At 41.0% G+C, this 18,194-nt stretch overlaps 1 protein-coding gene across 5 annotated transcripts in view; it reads left to right on the top strand.

The window, feature by feature from the left end:
• UBE2J1 (ubiquitin conjugating enzyme E2 J1) overlaps positions 1-18,194 on the top strand; it is a 38,537-nt gene that overhangs the window by 18,824 nt on the left and 1,519 nt on the right. For 4 of the 5 annotated variants that reach the window (XM_061989396.1, XM_061989397.1, XM_061989393.1 and 1 more), the window contains 5 exons: positions 1,576-1,707; positions 2,934-3,018; positions 4,135-4,240; positions 6,501-6,630; positions 11,644-11,775. In XM_061989396.1, coding sequence (XP_061845380.1) covers positions 1,576-1,707; positions 2,934-3,018; positions 4,135-4,240; positions 6,501-6,630; positions 11,644-11,775 — 585 coding nt within the window. The remainder of the gene's footprint in view (positions 1-1,575; positions 1,708-2,933; positions 3,019-4,134; positions 4,241-6,500; positions 6,631-11,643; positions 11,776-18,194) is intronic. The other variant, XM_061989394.1, reaches the window with a different exon arrangement.

Below are 18,194 nucleotides of genomic sequence, written 5' to 3' on the forward strand. Positions count from 1 at the left end.
CTACCATTTAGATATTTGTAAATGTTAATAAGATCCCCCCTCAGTCTCCTCCAGACTAAACAGCCTCAGTTCCCGCAGCCTTTCCTCCTATGAAATCAACAGCAAAATTGCACTTCAATAGTATTATAGTCCCAAGTTGTTAGTGAAAGTACATAATACTGATTTTATGTTGCACCTGAGTAATTTTATCACATAGGTGTAATATGTTTATTTGTCCTTCTCCTTACTGAGACTACATAAGTTCATTATGTTTAAGTTAAGCTTTTTATACCCAAACCTGACGTCTGTCTCAGTTGCTAAGTTGCTCAACAAGAAACACATAAAGCCTAGTTGATCTATGAGGGTTCACTATTTTGCATACAGAAAACCTATGCAAAGTGGCAATTCTGGATGCATTGTAAGAGAAGCTTAAACAGTGGCTTCTTTAAGTCCTCTAAACACTTACGGTTTTCGGCTGAGAGGACAGTGAGGTTTCGATGGTTAGAAGGTTAAACAGATCGGCTGGAGAGTTGGGCAGAGAGGAACCTCATGAGGTTCAACAAGGACAAGTGCAGAGTCCTGCACCTGGGAAGGAACAACCCCATTCACCAGTACAGGCTGGGGCTTGACCTGCTGGAGGGTGTAGGGATTTGATTTAGCTTTGCACAGAAAATAGCATGTGCCACAGTGCTCTAAAACACACATATCATCTAGTTTTTGTCTGCACCTTTTATTTCCCCTTCCTGTGGTGAAATATGAAGTTTAATTCATGTTATTACTTGTGACTTTAGAATCATAGAATGGTGGAGATTGGAAGAGATCTTTAGAGATCATCTAGTCCTTTAGAGATCATCTAGACTTACATGAAGGTGTTTCTTTCTGAGTTACAACAGTGGCAGACAAAAGGAAATGCTGGAAATTTTGACAGTTACCTCTCGTCCTTGAAAAAAGTAACTGGGTGTGCAGTCCCAGCCCTGTGATACCAGTGTTCAGCATTAGTTGAGAGATCTTTTTCACTGACAGCAAGCCTCATTCGGGCTGCTGTCCTAACAGTGGGAGTTGTTCTGCTTGGAAATAGGAAGCTGTGGGCATCATAAGATCGGATATACAAAGCCAAACATTGAACCTCAAAGAAACAGTGCTTAAAGAGAAGTCATATGTCCAGTGAAAACAATCTTCCAGATTTTGGAGTGTACCTGTTATGCGGTAAGGGCACATTAGCTGTTTCAAAATTGTTTATGGAGAAGTAGAAGAGGATGAGAATTCTCTTGGGGTGTGAGCCAAGTCCCTGTGTTGACTTGGTCATGGCAGGGGCTTTGGGGAGGCTGTCGTTAATGCTGTTTCTTGGGATGAGTCTCCACTCAGTTCTTCAGTAGTAATTATTCAGTGGGTCACAGACTGAATTTTCCCAGAAACTTTGTCCTGTGTTGGTTGCCTCAATCTTCATTTGCTTTTGACCTCTTATAGCTCCTGCTGTGCACTGTTTCTTTAGCTTGACCTTGTTCAAGAAAACAACGTTTACTTGCCTACTTTTGACACACCATTCTTTTGCTTTGTTTGTGTTTTTTCCTTCTCCCTTTGGTGGGGATATTTTAGGATAATCTTTTTGAATGGCACTTTACTGTTAGAGGCCCTCCAGATTCAGATTTTGATGGAGGGATTTATCATGGTCGAATAGTGCTACCACCTGAATATCCCATGAAACCACCCAGCATTATTTTGCTGACAGTAAGTATGCTTACTGGTTTTTCTCTTTATATATGATCAATTTAACCATAGGTGTCTGAGAGAGAGATTCTTGGCATTTCAAGTGATGTTATTTCTGTAAGCAAGGTGGCAATTAACACTGCTAATTTTAGACTAGAAGTCTTTCAAAGTGGCTTTGGTATTCTGTAGTTACATGCCATGGTTTAACCCCAACCAGCAACAAAGCACCGTGCAGCCCCTCGCTCAGCCCCCCACAGTGGGATGGTGTGGAGAATTGGAGGGAGGAAACTAAAACTCATGGGTTGAGATAAAAATCATTTACTAACTAAAATGAAAATAAGGTATAATCACAACAACAATAATAATAACAGTAATGGAAAGAAATGTAACAGAGAGAGAGAAAGATAAAATCCAAGAGAAGAAAACCCACACTCATTGCAGTTGCCCACCATTCTCTGAATGATGGATGCCCAAGCAGTATTTGGCTCCTCTCTGCCAAGTCACCCCAGTTTATATACTGGGCATGACATCCTATGGTATTGAATAGTCCTTGGGCTAGTTGGGGTCAGCTGTCTTGGTCGTACTTCCTCCCAGATTCTTGTGCTCCCCAGCCCACTCGCTGGCAAGGCAGAATGAGAAGCAGACAAGGCCTTGATGCTGTGCAAACACTGCTCAGCAATAACCAAAACATCTCTGTATTACCATCATTCTTTTCAGTGTAAACCCAAAACACAGTCCTCTACCAGCTACTAGGAAGAAAATTAACTCTACCTCAGCTGAAACCAAGAGAGTACATGAAGCTTCACACGTAATAAATGGAAATTTTCTCCTGGAGTAGTCACATTCCTGATGGGATTGTCTAACCTGTTCTCTCCATGGGCCATCTTGGTCACATCTAGGAAGGCAGGCCTGTGATTTAGGGCAGAAACACACATTTGTGCATAATTTTCTAGAGCTGTAGCTTTCCAGGCTCCCTGCATGTGATGTGTGGGTTTCAGGAGCAACAGCCAAGCCACCATGTCACACTGGGACATATGAGGTATCAGTTAAGGGTTTCTTCATGCACGGAGAAGCAGATGGCAGGCTTTGTTCAGAAAGCTGAAGGCCAGTTTTGTGAGGTTGGCAGTAATATAATTATCAAGTGTTGTTTTCATATAGATTCGTTAGATGATGATTTTACAACTTGTACCAAAACCCAAGAGTTAACTTCCAGCATGTTTTATTATATCCTCCTTCTTGCTTTAAAGGCCAATGGCAGGTTTGAAGTGGGGAAGAAAATCTGTTTAAGCATCTCAGGGCATCATCCTGAAACCTGGCAACCTTCATGGAGTAGTAAGTAACAATTATTTGGAAAATGTTGCTTCTGTCTATTGAGCTTTCGACTGAAAGAAGAATCACAAAGAATATGTGTGGTGGAAAAGGAGACAGATTTTTAGGGACTAAAAGTAAGGGAGAAATGTGAAGTCATGAAAGAGCAAGATAGGGAGATTTGGGAATGGTATTAAGTAAGTGTGAGTTGAAAGGGTTGAGAAACTGAGGGGTGATGGTAACTTTTTATTTATTTGGATGCTCAAGCATTAAGAATTCTCAGACTACTTAAAACACTATTTGGGTTTTTTATAAATTGTTCTTATAAAATACATCAAATACTGTTACTTTACTCCATTTTTTATAATCACTAAAACCAGCTTGCATATTGATAAGAGTCTGGTCAGCTTTTAACTTTGATGCTGTACTTCTGAACACTCGAGAGGGATGACAGCATCCAACATCCTATCTGTATTTTTTGGTACTTACTTTCCTGTGATATTTGATGTATGAAATCTACTAGCAAAGTGGTTCTGAGTTCTTAAATTTCGTGACTACATGCAACAGAATGGAATCATTGTCAAAAGAGATGTTTTAAATGCCAGTTCTGTTATGACCTGTTATTAGTGTTTAAGCTCCTTCCCCAGCACAGTGACATAAAAGGAACAAATTGTACAGTATGCTGCCTAAAAGAAAACCACGGAGCTTCTCTGCACTAAATTGCAGAATTGACTTCTAATAGAAAACACACACAGAAAGAAGAATCCTCCTCTTCTTTTCATCCCCGTTTATATGTTAATTCTGCCTTACCTTTTTTTCTTCAGAACTAGTTTTTAAAGTCTGGAACTCTAATCTTTCTATTGATGAAATATTTCTGTGACAGCTTATCTTTTCTATGTGTTGGCTGATGGTAGAATAAGTCCTTACCTTTTATGTGTTCTGTGATGTTTTAAACAATGAAGAAAACCTTGCTGTGCACAAAAAAAACCCCCAGTGCTGCTTGTATGAAATTCAAACTGCTTCTTTGGACAAAATGAAGTTTTACAGGCAAAAGTGCAGCTTCTCTATACTGAGTGTAGAGTGAGATGAAATAACAGTTGTTTCTTCAACCTTGTTTGTATCTCTGTTTTCCCATTTTAGTAAGAACAGCTTTATTAGCCATTATTGGATTTATGCCCACCAAAGGTGAAGGAGCAATAGGATCTCTAGATTACACACCTGAAGAAAGAAGAGCTCTTGCAAAGAAGTAAGCATTAAGTCCATTATTGTAGGTACATATATATATGTCCTCTCTTTTAGAGTAAGGTTCTTGAGTTGAAGGTAAGTCACTTAGGTTTGTTCTGTTGCTTTTATTCCAAATGTAACAAATGTTCTGTGCCTTGTAAATATTTGTTTTCCTGAGTATCCTGCTAACTTGGAGTCAAACAAAATAATTTGAGAGGCTGTGTTCCTTCCAGCAGTGTGTGGTCAGATTAGAGGTTTGTGTGAAATTCAGGCCTAGAGATGTAATTAACATTGTGATACAGTGGTAATTGCATCATGAAACAATGACAAATAATCCAAAGCAACTGCTTCTGAATGATTTTGAAGAAATGAAGATAAAATCAGATTTGAGACTATGATGAAATGATTATCTTAAGGAAAAGGGGAAAGCAGTGGATGTCGTTTCCCTTGACTTTTAGCAAGGCTTTTGGTGCTGTCGTCCTTGCTGCCCTCATAGGGAAACTCATGAAATCCAGCTTAGGTAGGGGCAAACATTCAGGAGGATTAAGAACTGGCTGAGCTGCCTGGCACATGGGATTGTGACAAGCAGCACAAAGTCCACCTGCAGGCTGGTCACTATTGGCGTAGTGCAGGGATCATTACTGGTGCCGGTGTCGTTAATGACCTGGATGGTGGGGCAGGGTGGACACTCAGCAAGTTTGCAGACAGTATAAAACTGGGAGGAGTGGCAGATACACCAGAAGGCTGTGCTGCCATCCAGAGCAAATTCCAACAGGGCTGGAGGAATCTCATCAAGTTAAAGAGAAAAGCAAAGTCTTGCCCCTGGGAAGGAATAATGCCACTTGATCAGCTGGAAGGAAGCTTGGAAGGGGAGGACCTGGGGATTCTGGTGGGCACCAAGCTGATCATGAGGCAGCAATGTGCCCTTGCAGGAAAAATGACTAATGCTATCCTGGGTTGTATTAGGAAGAGCACTGTCAGCAGGTTGAGGGAAGTGATCTTTCCTCTGTACTCAGCACTGGTGAGACATCCAGAGTGCTGAGTCCAGGTTGGGTCTGCGTCCAGGTCAAGGTACAAGATACAGACTTAACGGAGCAAATCCAGTGCAATGCCCCAAAGGAGAAAGGATGGAACATGTTTCACACAAGTAGGGGCTAAGAGAGCTAGAAGTGTTCAGTCTGCAGAACAGAAGGCTCAGGGGGTCTTATCCATGCATACAAATGTCTGAAAGGAAGGTGTAAAAAAGGCAGAGCCAGGCTTGTGTCAGTGGCACCCGATGACAGGACAAGTGACAGAATAAGAGGTGATGGGCCCAAAAAGAAACCCACAAAGTTCAGCCTGAATGCAAGAAAACACTTTTTTTACTGTGAAGATGAACAGAGCACTAGTACAGGTTGTTCAGAGGTGGTTGAATCCCTGCCCATGGGGATGTTAAAAATGTGACTGGAAACACATCTGAGTAATGTGTTCTGCTTGACCCTGCTTTGAGCAAGGAGGCTGGACTAGATGATCTCCAGAGGTCACTCCCAGCTTCAACAATCCTGTGATTATCCTTAAATGAAATATTAGACCTGTTTGATTATTTTTTAATCTTTCTCCTTTCCCCATCTGGAGAGGAGAAGGTACTTGCAAGACCATATCCCTATCTTATAAGCCAAGTTACTATATTCCAAACTGTAACAAGTACCTTATTTTGCAGGTGGATATGTGCTTATTTTGCCTGTACTCTGAGCTGATGGAAAGCTGCAACTTTCCTCTTAGCATGGCACTGAGTCAAAGCTAATAAACCCTGGGTTTAGTGGGTTGGTCTTGATAGTGTACTATCAAGCCTGCGTGGTTTCTCATTGGCTTGGAGAGCTGCCTGCAGTGTGCCCTATGGACAAATTATGTATGCAAGAGAAGAGAGGTAATGCTCTCCCAGAAGCTGAAGTTACTGGATCCTATTTAATATTTGTAATAATACTTAGATCTTTAACAGTTTTAATCTACTGCATATGTAAGTTTTAAAGTAGCAACAAATTATTAGTAAAGTGTAGATAATGGCAATATGTAAGCTGCTAATATTTTCCAAACTGACATGAGAGAATATGTGCTTGCAGTATAGACAATTCTCAACATATTTTTTCAAGATAATGTGATTTGGGATGGGGGAAAGTACTTTAAAGCTACTGATCTTGAAGCCACTTGTCTTTCTGTGGATTGTTTTGCAAATAGTTTGTTTAAACAAGCCCACAAGAATGTTATGAAAGCATGCTGTTCTGAGGTATGTCATTTGTGGCCAGGTCACAAGACTTCTGTTGTGAAATGTGTGGCACATCTATGAAGACAGCTCTGTTACCACTAACATCCGGAAGCGTGTCGAGCCAGGCAGACAAGGAGGCTAAAGAACTCGCCAGACAAATTAGCTTCAAGGTGAAGTCACTGTTTAAACTTTTATCTCTGTTGTATAGATTAAAAAAAAACCCAAACAAACAAAAGATGAAAAACTTGTAAATTGCAGAAACATTAATCATTTCATAAAGGTTCATCAGACACTATGTGGAAACATGGTTTTTAGGACAGTCTGAAAGAGAAAAATAGGAGTGGATCTCTTGCAGTGTGCCAGTTGCTAAATTGTGTATCTCAGGCATTGACTGATTAGTTTTAATTTCAGTGGTGAGCACTGTGGTAAGAACTACCCAACTATGTTGCTTTTACTTCCACGTTTTCAATCAATATTAACTTGAAAAACTTCTCCAGGTTTACTCTTATAAGTGTGAGGAAAGTTTGGGCAAAGCTAATCTAAGGGGTTTTTTTCCTTTGTGATTTTTCTTTTTTCCTTCTTTTGGCTTATGGGAGGAATAAAACATAGTTCTACTGAGAAATGATTGCAAATTCTTTTGAACTACTCTGCAGCTGAAGATACTGAAAGCTGGACTCTGAAATGGAAGTTGCTGTTACCCAAAAATATGTTCTCTAGCTTGTGTTTCAGTGAAAGTAAGGTTTGTTTAGCCAAATACATGCCTTAGAAAATTGCATGTCTTGCATGCACAGTGTTGTTTTTCACTAAACTCATAAGTCAGACAACTAAGGAAGACTGCTGTGCATGAAGGCAGGGAACTACAGCAAAATATGTTATGATTATGTCATTGGTGAGGAATACATCCTCAAGGTCAGGGCTGCCAATGTGTCTCTCTTTATCACCAATGTTTTCCTAACACTGACCTAAGACTTTTGTGTGTGTGTGTGTGTGCTGTGAGAGTGAAGATTGCCTCTTACTGAGCAGCACTGTGAGTCTTGCAGGGTCTGCATATTCACAGAATCACAGAGTGGTAGGGTTGGAAGGGACCTCTAGAGATCATTTAGTCCAATCCCCCTGCTAAAGCAGATCCACCTAGATCAGGTCACACAGGAATGTGTCCAAGTGAGTCTTGAAAACCTCCAGAGAAGGAGCCTCGACACCCTCCCTGGGCAGCCTGTGCCAGGGCTCCATCACCTCAACACTGACATAGATTTCCCTTATGTTTAAATGGAACTTTTCCAGCTTCATCCCATTACCCCTTGTCCTATTGCTAGATACCATAGAAAAAAGGGATGTCCTAACCTCCTGACACCCACCATTTAGATACTTGTAAATATTCATGAGATCCTCCCTCAGTCTCCTCTTCTCCAGACTAAACAGCCCCAGTTCCTGCAGCCTTTCCTCATCAGGAAGATGTTCCAGTCCCCTGATCATCTTCATGGTCCTATACTCGACTGTCTCCAGCACTTCCCTGTAAATTCCCGTTCCCTATAGTATCTGTGATCTTGCAGCTACAGTGTTAACATGTTTGGATCTCTGTGTTATTATGCTTATGATAAAAACATCTCATTTTAAAAAGATGAGGAAGTACAGGGGCTGAGCTTGGAAGTCAAGCTACTCAGAGAAGCAACAGGCTGCCTCCTCCTGGCTTTCTTACAATATGAGTTAAATGTGTGGAATTAATTTTTTTATAAGAACTGCTCATGTTCATCACAGAAATTCTAGAAATTTCAGAGTATTTTAGTGTTTCAGAGTTTTTTTAGAAAAAAATTACTATTTTATACTTTTTTCCAGTTTTAAAGGAAAGACTTAGGGACATGAATCTGTACAGAATATGTGTGTGTACCATCTATCCACATACTTAGCTCCTCTTGCTAAGAACAAGCACTTAGCAAGGGAAAAATGAACAAAAGCCTCAGGTTTCTGCAGCCTTTTACAGTCTTTTATGGGTTTCACAGAATCACAGGATCTCAGGGGTTGCAAAGAACCTTGAAAGATCATACAGTCCAACCCCCCTGACAGACCACCTAGAGTAGGTCACACAGGAGCTCAGCCAGGTGGGGTTTGAATGTCTCCAGAGAAGGAGACTCCACAACCCATCTGGAGCAGCCCCTTCCAGTGCTCCCTCACCTCAACAGGGAAGTTTTTCCATGTATTCCTTTTGAACCTCTTCTGTTCCAGCTTGTACCCATTGCCCCTTGTCCTATCATTGACCATCACTGAGAACAGCCTGGCTCCACCCTCCTGACACCCACCCTTGATGGATTTGTAAACATGAATGAGGTCACCCCTCAGTCTCCTCCAAGCTGAAGAGCCCCAACTCCCTCAGCCTTTCATGAGAGGGGAGATGCTCCACTCCCTTCTTCATGTTTGTGGCCCTGCACTGGACTCTCTCCAGCAGCTCCCTGTCCTTCTGGAACTGAGGGGCCCAGAACTGGACACAATATTCCAGACATGGTGTCATGAGGCCAGAGTAGAGGGGAAGGAGAACCTCCCTTGACCTACAGCCCACAGCCCTTCTAATACACCCCAGGATGCCATTTTTTTTCAAATTAAATCAGTTCTGGTTGTACCTTCCCTCCCTTTCTCAAATAAAATGTTAAGGATTGGAGTTTTAAGCTTCTTGCTTCTCTGCTTTGTTTGATTTTGTTACAGTTTGTTTGATTGATGTTAGACTGAGGCATTTGTTTGGTGTGGTGTATAGTACACTGTTAGTATGAATTAGTAGCAGTAAATAAAGAAGTTTTTGATAATTTGGGTATTCTATGTCAATTTGTGGGGTAAGATTTAACATCAGATTGTTGATTGGATATCATTTTAGAACCTCTGCACTAGGGAACATACTAGCAATCTCTGCATTATCTTGATCCTTAAAGAGGAGATTTCCTCACTTTTTTCTAGATGATCCTGGGATTATGAGAAGATGTTTCATATGAGCCTTAACCACAATGGTAACATGTAAAAAAACAAACCCATGTATGATGTTGTGAAAGGAATATGAAATTCAAGAGAAGAAAAAAATAACAAAGCACATTTCCTCATTGCATTTTTCCTGCTTCTCTCTCCCTTTGTTCATGTCTCTTCTAATAGAAGTTTACTTATTAATCAGCTTTACATTGACTTGCAAATTGGTTTGTATATTTTAGGTGGTATATATCATAAATTCCATTCCAATTCAAAGACAAAGAAACAATACATGACCACTAACATGCATTGTTGTAAAGCAATATGGTTTATCTCTGTTGCCAACACGAGGCATGTTTTATAGTAAAGTTAATTCTCTCTGCTCACTGGCATTGCAATGTTTTAAATGTAGTGTTCTTCTTTCCTTGATACCTGTGTTCTCTCCAGCTTTTCTGGAAGCAGAGGGTAAGGACTGGAGAAAAGAGAGATTAGGTAACAAAAAGGGTATTTCAGCTTTGAGAACTTTCAAGTGCTTTATTTGTTTGAATGTTAGTCTGACTTCAGTCTAGCATGCTAGAGTTAGTACTTTCATAAACTAAAGGAATTTAAATGCACATTTTACACTATATGTGCTTTAGAGAGATTCAGAATAAAGGTTAAATGAGCTCTTCTTGGAAAAAGCAGGAATACAAAAAGCAGTGTCCAAGTTCCAGAGAAGGAACTTATGACTGGATATGGGAAAGGATAATTCACCCTGTGGGTTGTCAGCCCAGAGAGGCTGTGGAATCTCCAGTCTTAGAGATGCTCAAAATTTGAACATGACTCTACTTTCAGGAGGGAGTTGGACCAGGTAATATCTGGAAGTCCATTCCAGCCTAGACCCTTCATAATCCTGTGTTGCTTTTTTGCTGGTGTGTGTTTGACTCATAACTTGCCTTATCTAATGTTGGAGTTCATGATAGTCAAGTGTAAAAACAAAGCAGTGTTGTCAGATGCATAGAATCATAGAATGGTAGGGGTTGGAAGGGACCTTTAGAGCTCATCTAGTCCAACTCCCCTGCAGAAGCAGGTTCACCTAGATCAGGTCACACAGGAACATGTCCAGGTGGGTCTTGAAGACCTTATATAATCTTGAAGATTATTATAAGTGTCTTCAGATTTGAGTAACATATTTATCAGATTGTCCTGATCTAATAGACATCAAGAAACAGGGATTTTTATTTCCTCACACAAAATACATCATGAAATAACATTATCTTGTGATCCTTGTTATCACTGTAACTGGTTGGTTTTTAATACACTATTTGTGTTTCTTACTACTACCACTACTTATAGCTGCATTTGAAGACAGGTTTAATTTAGAATTGCCATCTTTGTAATAAATTGACATCTAAGTGACAACTCTCTTTTTTTGGCTATGTCTAATTCCTGAAGTGTTTCAATTCAGGACTATGATGCTAGACCCTTCTCATTCTCAGTGGATTATTGCAGACATATCCTGTTTTAACAAGAGATTTATTCATGGTCTTCTACATGTCACTTCTGTTGTCTCAAATTTCCAAAAGCATGAAACGCAAGTTCTGGGAATTTATACTGATTAGACATTCTATAAATGCATACAAAAGCAGTTTTATAAGACTTGTGTTCTTTCTTTTGCTCTGCTTGTGCTGAAATTGAAATAGTGGAAGCTGAGGTGTACGGTGCCTGACACAGTGTAGTGCCATGCATGTGTGCCCACTCTGGCTGTGAGGCTACTTTGCTACTAGAACCAGTATAGCCACATTAAATGAGCACTTAGCAGAGGCTAGTTAGCTCTGCTGAGAAGCAGGCTCTATTAGTTCACTTGTAACAACAGCAGTCAGCATTCACTTAAAGACACAAGAAAGAGAAGTGGAAAAAAAGCGATGTAATTTGTGGCACGATGTTATCCTGGATCTTCTAAAGAGTCTTCTGTTTGGTTCTTTACATCTGTACATTTTTGAATGTTTTAAGTTTATTTGGACATAACAGATACAGCTGGTTTTTTACACTGACGTTTGCACATCCACAGTCTTACTTCTAAACAAGGAGAGTTATTTAAACCTGTTGGTGTGTGACTGCAATGCAGCTGGCACACTTGGTGATTATTGCATTTCAGTCACAAATTCTCCATACATTAAGATACACGTTCCAAAACAAGCCAAGTCTTTTTGAAACCATTTCAATCTAGTCTCTGAAGTGTACATATGTACTCCTTGTAGGCAGAAGTCAATTCATCTAGGAAGTCTGTTGCTGGACCCTCAAACACATCAGGATTGAAGCACTCTGCTGCTTCACGTGAGCCCCAGCAGGATGGTGCAGCCAGAGCATTCCAGGATCCAACAAATGCAACGGTACAGTCCATTTTTGAGCTTTATCAATGCAAGCAAAGTCATACTCTGAACTTGAAACTTGTACTGTTAAACTGGATGGAGGCTTCATTAAGAGTATGTAGTGCATAGAGCTCTTCTGGAACTCCTGCATACTTTGATATAAAAACGATGTGTAAACTTTAGCAAATAGTATGCTGAATCACATTTAGAAATAGTGGTCTCTTTGCTTTCACTTCCTTCTCTTGAAAACACTAAAGCACATTATTTTAGCAATTCTTGTTCCCAGTAATTCCTTTAATGTATAGATGAACAGTTCATTAGAGTGTTTGAAGTGCTACAATTTACCACCTGCATAATCGATCACAGGTTTTTGCAATAGAATTTCTTAGCCAGAGGCAAAAAATGTTTCAGTGTTCATGTGTAGTTTTTAAAATATAAATTAAAACTATCTCCCTGTTTTTTTTAATAACCTCTCACATAAATCTGATTAAAATACTCATACCATTTGAGGTATGACACTTATGTTTTAATACTGCTAGGTACAGGACTTACATAATGGTTTTGGAAGTGACCGAGGCCTGGTGGTGTGCCAAGGCAGCTGCTGTTATGACTGTGGCAAATGCAATCTAAATTCACTGATAAATTGCAAGCAAATCCCAGCTAAGCTGTCTTTTTCAGAGAGGATGGGTCTGCAGATAGTTTAAAAAACCCTGAAACACATCAGATCACGTCAGACCATCTGTTGCGTGTTTGCAACATGTTTCCAAGCTATGTGGAAATATAAACATGCTAATAGCATACTTTTTTTTCCCCTCACAATAAGGATTTTTCCAGATTGTTCAGGATTGAATAAACCATTTTATTTCATTCTTCTTACTGCAGATCCTGGCTAATATAGTAGAACTAGCCAAAAGGCCAAGGCGTTGCCATCATTTTCTTGAGAGGGGAAAAAAAAGAGGCTGATGTTTTTGTTCTTGATGAATCCCATTTGTGAGACATTTGTTGTATTCAGTTTGTGCTGATTCAATAAGTAATGGTTAACTTAATTTTCAGGAGAACAGTCTATAAAGGATGAAAATTGGATGAATGATGTAGGGATCAGACTGCCACACTTAACAATGGCTGGTTTGAGTTTGAAGCAGCACTTGTGTTGCTGAGTTGCTGCATTTTCTGGAGCCGTTGGGGAGTGAAAACGTACAGTGGAAGAAAGAAATGTGTGACAGGAAAGACTGTTTTAAAGAATTTGAGCATGCTTATTGTGTGGTTTTATTCATAGGAAAGTTAATAGAGACCTCAAAGCAGGGGGCTGGAGGCCCTCTTCTCCTGATAGGCGTGAAAGAGTATCTATGCAAACCTCAGACGCTTTCTTTTCAGCTGGGCTTCCTGCATGTGTAAAACCAGTTTGTTGGGTTAGTTTGTGTTGTGTGAAGACCTAGTTCTACCTTACTAAGTTGTGTTAGATCTGGGCAATGTCACAATTACTCTTTTTTTTCTCTTCTTGGATAAAACATTTACCACTTAATCTACAAATGTATGGTTAATGAAAAGCTATTGCAGAAAATTTGCTGTTGTGAACTTTGAAATCTATGCCCTTTGAGAATAAAAAGGACAGAGGTGGACCCAGTGCTGAATCCTTGTATTAGCTTTCCTAATTCTTTCTGGTATAGTAGATTTAATGTGCCAAACTCTGAAGCCAATGGGCCTTATTGTCCTGCTATGCAATACAGAGAAAAGAATAGCAATAATCATGCAGAAAGAATGGAGTTATTAACTTTCTTCTGCTCTTGGAACAATTGCAACCAGTCTTCATGAAAAACATGATGGTAAGTAGGTGCTAAGGAAAGGGTCACCTGCAGGTGAAGAAGATATAATCTGTAGATTATGTGTTACTGTGGGAAAATCAATCCACAGACATCTTCACGACTGAGTTTCTTTCCAGCAATAATTGTCTGTTCCATGGTTTTTACCTTTAAGCTGCTTTAAAGGACAGATTTTTGCAGTGAATTAATGGTGTGATATTTGTGAGCACTGTGATACCCTTTCTGGAATAGATTTAACTGAATTCTTGTGTGAAGAGCAGAAGGAAATGGGTCTCTGCTGTGGCATTGCTTTGTGTCCATTCTGCCTGTTCCACATGGAGCCTTACTCCTGAAAAGTCAGTTTCTCATTCCATCAGAAGGAAAGATATTTGTCTGTGAAGAATCACAGAACCTCAAGGGCTGGAAGGGACCTCGAAAGATCATCCAGTGCAGAGCAGGACCACCTAGAGTAGGTCACACAGGAACTTGTCCAGGTGGGGTTTGAATGTCTCCAGAGGAGACTCCACACCCATCTGGGCAGCCTGTTTCTATGTGATGTAATTGCTGCTCAGTTGTGTTTGTACTGTTGGAGAGGTGCATTCAGTGTTCTTAACTTTTGTCTTTACTTGCCTGATATCATCTTCAAAGTCACTTCTTTCTCTTCCCATCTTCTCTTGTCATTTTGTCAGACCAGCAGGCAGTATCTTAATGCCATACTTTAATTGAATACAGTATCCACTTTGGTCTGCTCTCTAGCTGAGGACTTAAAGACTTTTCCAGTGCAATCATAGAATCATTTATGTTGGAAGAGACTTTTAAGGTGTTTAAGTCCAAACATAATTATCCTCATTCTCAGATCATATATTCTTTCCCTGCAGTCTTCTGCTTCAGATTAGACCTGGGATCTCTTATTTATGTCTCTGGAAGCTGTTCAGTTAATTGCTAACATTGGCAGTTGAGGTCTGTAATTAGACAAGCTGCCAATAGATGCTCAATGTTGAATGTGTATTTCCTGAGTTCCTGCTATTTAAAAAGCAGAGACATGAGAGTTCTCTCTCCAGCACAGCATGTGGTGGTGATGATGACTTTTTGCCATGCTTTCCACCTACTACTGCTCATCAAGACCTGCTCGTTGATTGTTCCATTCATGGCCTTGTTAGCAATGACTGAAATGTGCAAACTCTTGTGCAAACGTTCCACGTTGGCTACTGAAATTTTATGCACCTATATTATTAGAGAATGCTTACCAAATCTTTAACTGATTTATCTTTGAATGAAGAAAAAGGAGTGGAGGAGATGATGCTCACATCAGTGATAGTTGCTTCCCAGGACAACTTGTCATAAGAGTATCGAGGTTTGCAGGTGCAAGGCAATGAGTACAACAGCATGAGAACAATAGAAACAATGCTGCCATGGAGGCTCTGCAAGATGCTGCCACAGCAGCTTGGGTTAAGAGGATAACAGCTGCAAAGAATAGGATTTAAGCATTACTGAGGCTAAAACAATAGGCTGCCTAAAGCATTATGCAGCACAGTACTTGCGAGGGGTCTGAAGCCAGTGCAGAAAACACTTATGAATGAACAACATCTGACAATGTATATACAGACACTTTTTTTTCCCTTTGACACCCACCTTTTAAACACTTGTAAGTGTTAATGAGATTCCCCCCTCAGTCTTCTCTTCTCCAGACTAAACATACCCAGTTCTTGCAGCCTTTCCTCATAAGGAAGATGCTCCAGTCCCCCGACCACCTTGGTGGCCCTGTGCTGGACTCTCTCCAGCAATTCCCTGTCCCCCTTGAGTTGGGGAGCCCAGAACTGAGCACAGGACTCCAGATGAGTCCTTACCAGGGCAGAGGAGAGGAGGGGAAGGATGTTTGCTTCAGGAGAATTTAAAACTTGCCAGAGGTGAAGACATGAAAATTGTGACCTTTTTTTTTAAGTTTAATTTTTATTTAAAGGAAACTAAAACCACAGCCCCTCTGCCATTTTGGGGGTTCTTAATTAAGTCTTCAAACAAAGAAAAAAAGTCTTTATATCTGTGTATATATTTTTGAAGATAGACTAGCATCTGCTCCCAACCAAATGTATGTACCCTCCAAAAAAAACCCCAAGCCTTGCAACTGCCAGTGAAGTTTCTCTTGAATTGCAGCTCTGTTGCTGGCAGTGTATGGCACCTGGTCTCATTCAGAACAGAGCTTTTCTTTTCCATTTTTAAAGGTTTGCAGTGTTGGGAAGGAACCCAGGTATGTGGCAGCCAGTGCTAATTGCTTTTGTTAATAAGTGTCAGTTAAGATCAGGAATATTTCTCGACTCCTTCAAAAATTCCCTTTCAAAAGGCTGCTTTAAGAAGAGCAACACTTTGCCTGCTGAATTTGCAGGCCTTGCTTCTTGCATTCACTTCTCCCTCTGCCCTTCTGAAAGCCAGGAGTGTTGATGAATCTAGGAACTTAATTCCCCAAGGCTCAGCTTCCTTGAAGTCTTTATTTTCCTTGGCAGGAGGAGCTTTCAAGTGAGCTCAGTGTGAAGCAAAATGCCTCTGTGGAAGTGATGGCAAGCTGCTCATGGTGTTCTTGTCTGTCTCTACTGATAAAATAAACCTTTTAGAAACATTTTTCTTTGAAGTTAGCCAAGCTGCTTGCTTAGGCAAGAAGTGTGTATAAACAGGCAGGTTGTCAAATCTGGCAAGTGATTGCATCAGTACTTCCTTGCTAAGAATAAACAGTAGGAAATGCTAATGATGAGAAAGAGGTTTTCAGATCACTGGCTAAGTGAAAAATTGGAGATTCTTCTCACAGATGCAGAATATGTGTCCAGAGATCACGAGACCAAGTGCTGTTTCATAGAATCATAGATGGTAGGGTTGGAAGGGACTTTCAGAGATCATCTAGTCCAACCCCCCTGCAGAAGCAGGGTCACCTAGATCAGGTCACACGGGAACATGTCCAGGCGGGTCTTGAAGACCTCCAAGGAAGGAGGCTCCACAACCCCTCTGGGCAGCCTGTTCCACTGCTCCCTCACCTCACACTGAAATAAGTTTTTCTTATGTTTAAGTGGAACTTTTTGTGTTCCAGCTTCATCCCATTACCCCTTGTCCTGTTACTGTCTACTATAGAAAAAAGGGATGTCCCAACCTCCTGACACCCACCCTTTAGATATTTATAAATGTTAATAAGATCACACCTCAGTCTCCTCCAGACTGAACAGCCCCAGTTCCCGCAGCTTTTCCTTGTATGAAAGATGTTCTATACCCTTGATCATCTTGGTGGCCCTGTGCTGGCCTCTCTCCAGCACTTCCCTGTTCCTCTTGAGCTGAGGAGCCCAGAACTGGACACAGGACTCCAGATGAGGCCTCACCGGGGCAGAGTAGAGGGGGAGCAGAACCTCCCTTGACCTGCTGGCCACACTCTTCTTGATGCATCCCAGGCTGCCGTTGGCCATCTTGGCCACGAGGGCACATTGCTGGCTCATGTTTAGCTTATTATCAACCAAGACTCCCAGGTCTCTCTCTGCAGAGCTGCACTTCAGCAGTTTAACCCCCAGCCTGTCCTGGTGCAGGGGGTTGTTCCTTCCCAGCTGCAGGACTCTGCACTTGTCCTTGTTGAACCTCATGAGGTTCCTCTCTGCCCAACTCTCCAGCTGGTCGAGATCCCGCTGAATGGCAGCACAGCCTCTGGGGAATCAGCCAGTGCTCCCAGTTTGGTACCATCAGGGAACTTGCTGAGGGTACACTCTGTCCCCTCATCCAGGTCATCCATCAAGATATTGAACAAGACTGTTTACTGCCTTGTGGGTCATCAAACCTGATACACACACAAGGACATTCCTTGTCAGGCCACGTGGAAAGATCTCTTGGATATAGCAACTGACCAAAACAGTGCTTAGGGTTATGTATCCATTAAAATACTTTTGCTTGGGAGCAATATAAAATGTCCAGAATTCTAGTTTTATCTGCTGTAATGATAATCTTTCAGAAGGGGAGGGGGTGGCAAAAGTGACTCTGGAAAGTACTTGCAGGTTGCTTTTAAGTGGGAGTACCTACAGACTGTGGTGAGAAGTGAAAACAACACTTCAACCAAAAGTTTTCAACAAAAGCCTTTTGTAAGAGCGACTTTTTTTTTAAAACACTTTGAAATCAAACCTTTTCAAACTGTTTCTTTCCAGCAGCTGTGCAGTGTTACTGTTGTTAATATGAAAACGTTGGAATTTTGAACCTTTTAGTATTGCAAGTGGGATTAGGCCAGTGCAGTACCAGGACATGTAGATTCAGTCTTACAAACTGAAAATCTATTTCCTTTGGAATACTACTCTCCTCAGGCCAGAGGTGGGTTGCCAGTGTTTGTTTTTCACTCCGTGTGATGGTAGAGCAAGGTTTGACCAGTAGAGGGCAATGGGTATGTGCCTGCAGAAGCACAGCGCTCAATAATCCCTTCTGGAGGCACTTTTGGTGGTTTGTGTCCAGGAGTTCTGTGTTGGTTTTTCTTTTCAGCGGTGTTAGTGGTGACGAGAGCAGAGTTTTGGACTCAGGCTGTCCACAGGAGTCAGCGTAGCATTGCTTATTTACAGTTCTCTGGACATCTCTCCTTGCTTTTCTGCCCTCCCCAACTTGTTTCCCCTTCAGTATAGGTGACGTTAGAAATCC

Source organism: Colius striatus, chromosome 2, assembly GCF_028858725.1.
Source record: "Colius striatus isolate bColStr4 chromosome 2, bColStr4.1.hap1, whole genome shotgun sequence".
Lineage (NCBI taxonomy): Eukaryota > Metazoa > Chordata > Aves > Coliiformes > Coliidae > Colius > Colius striatus.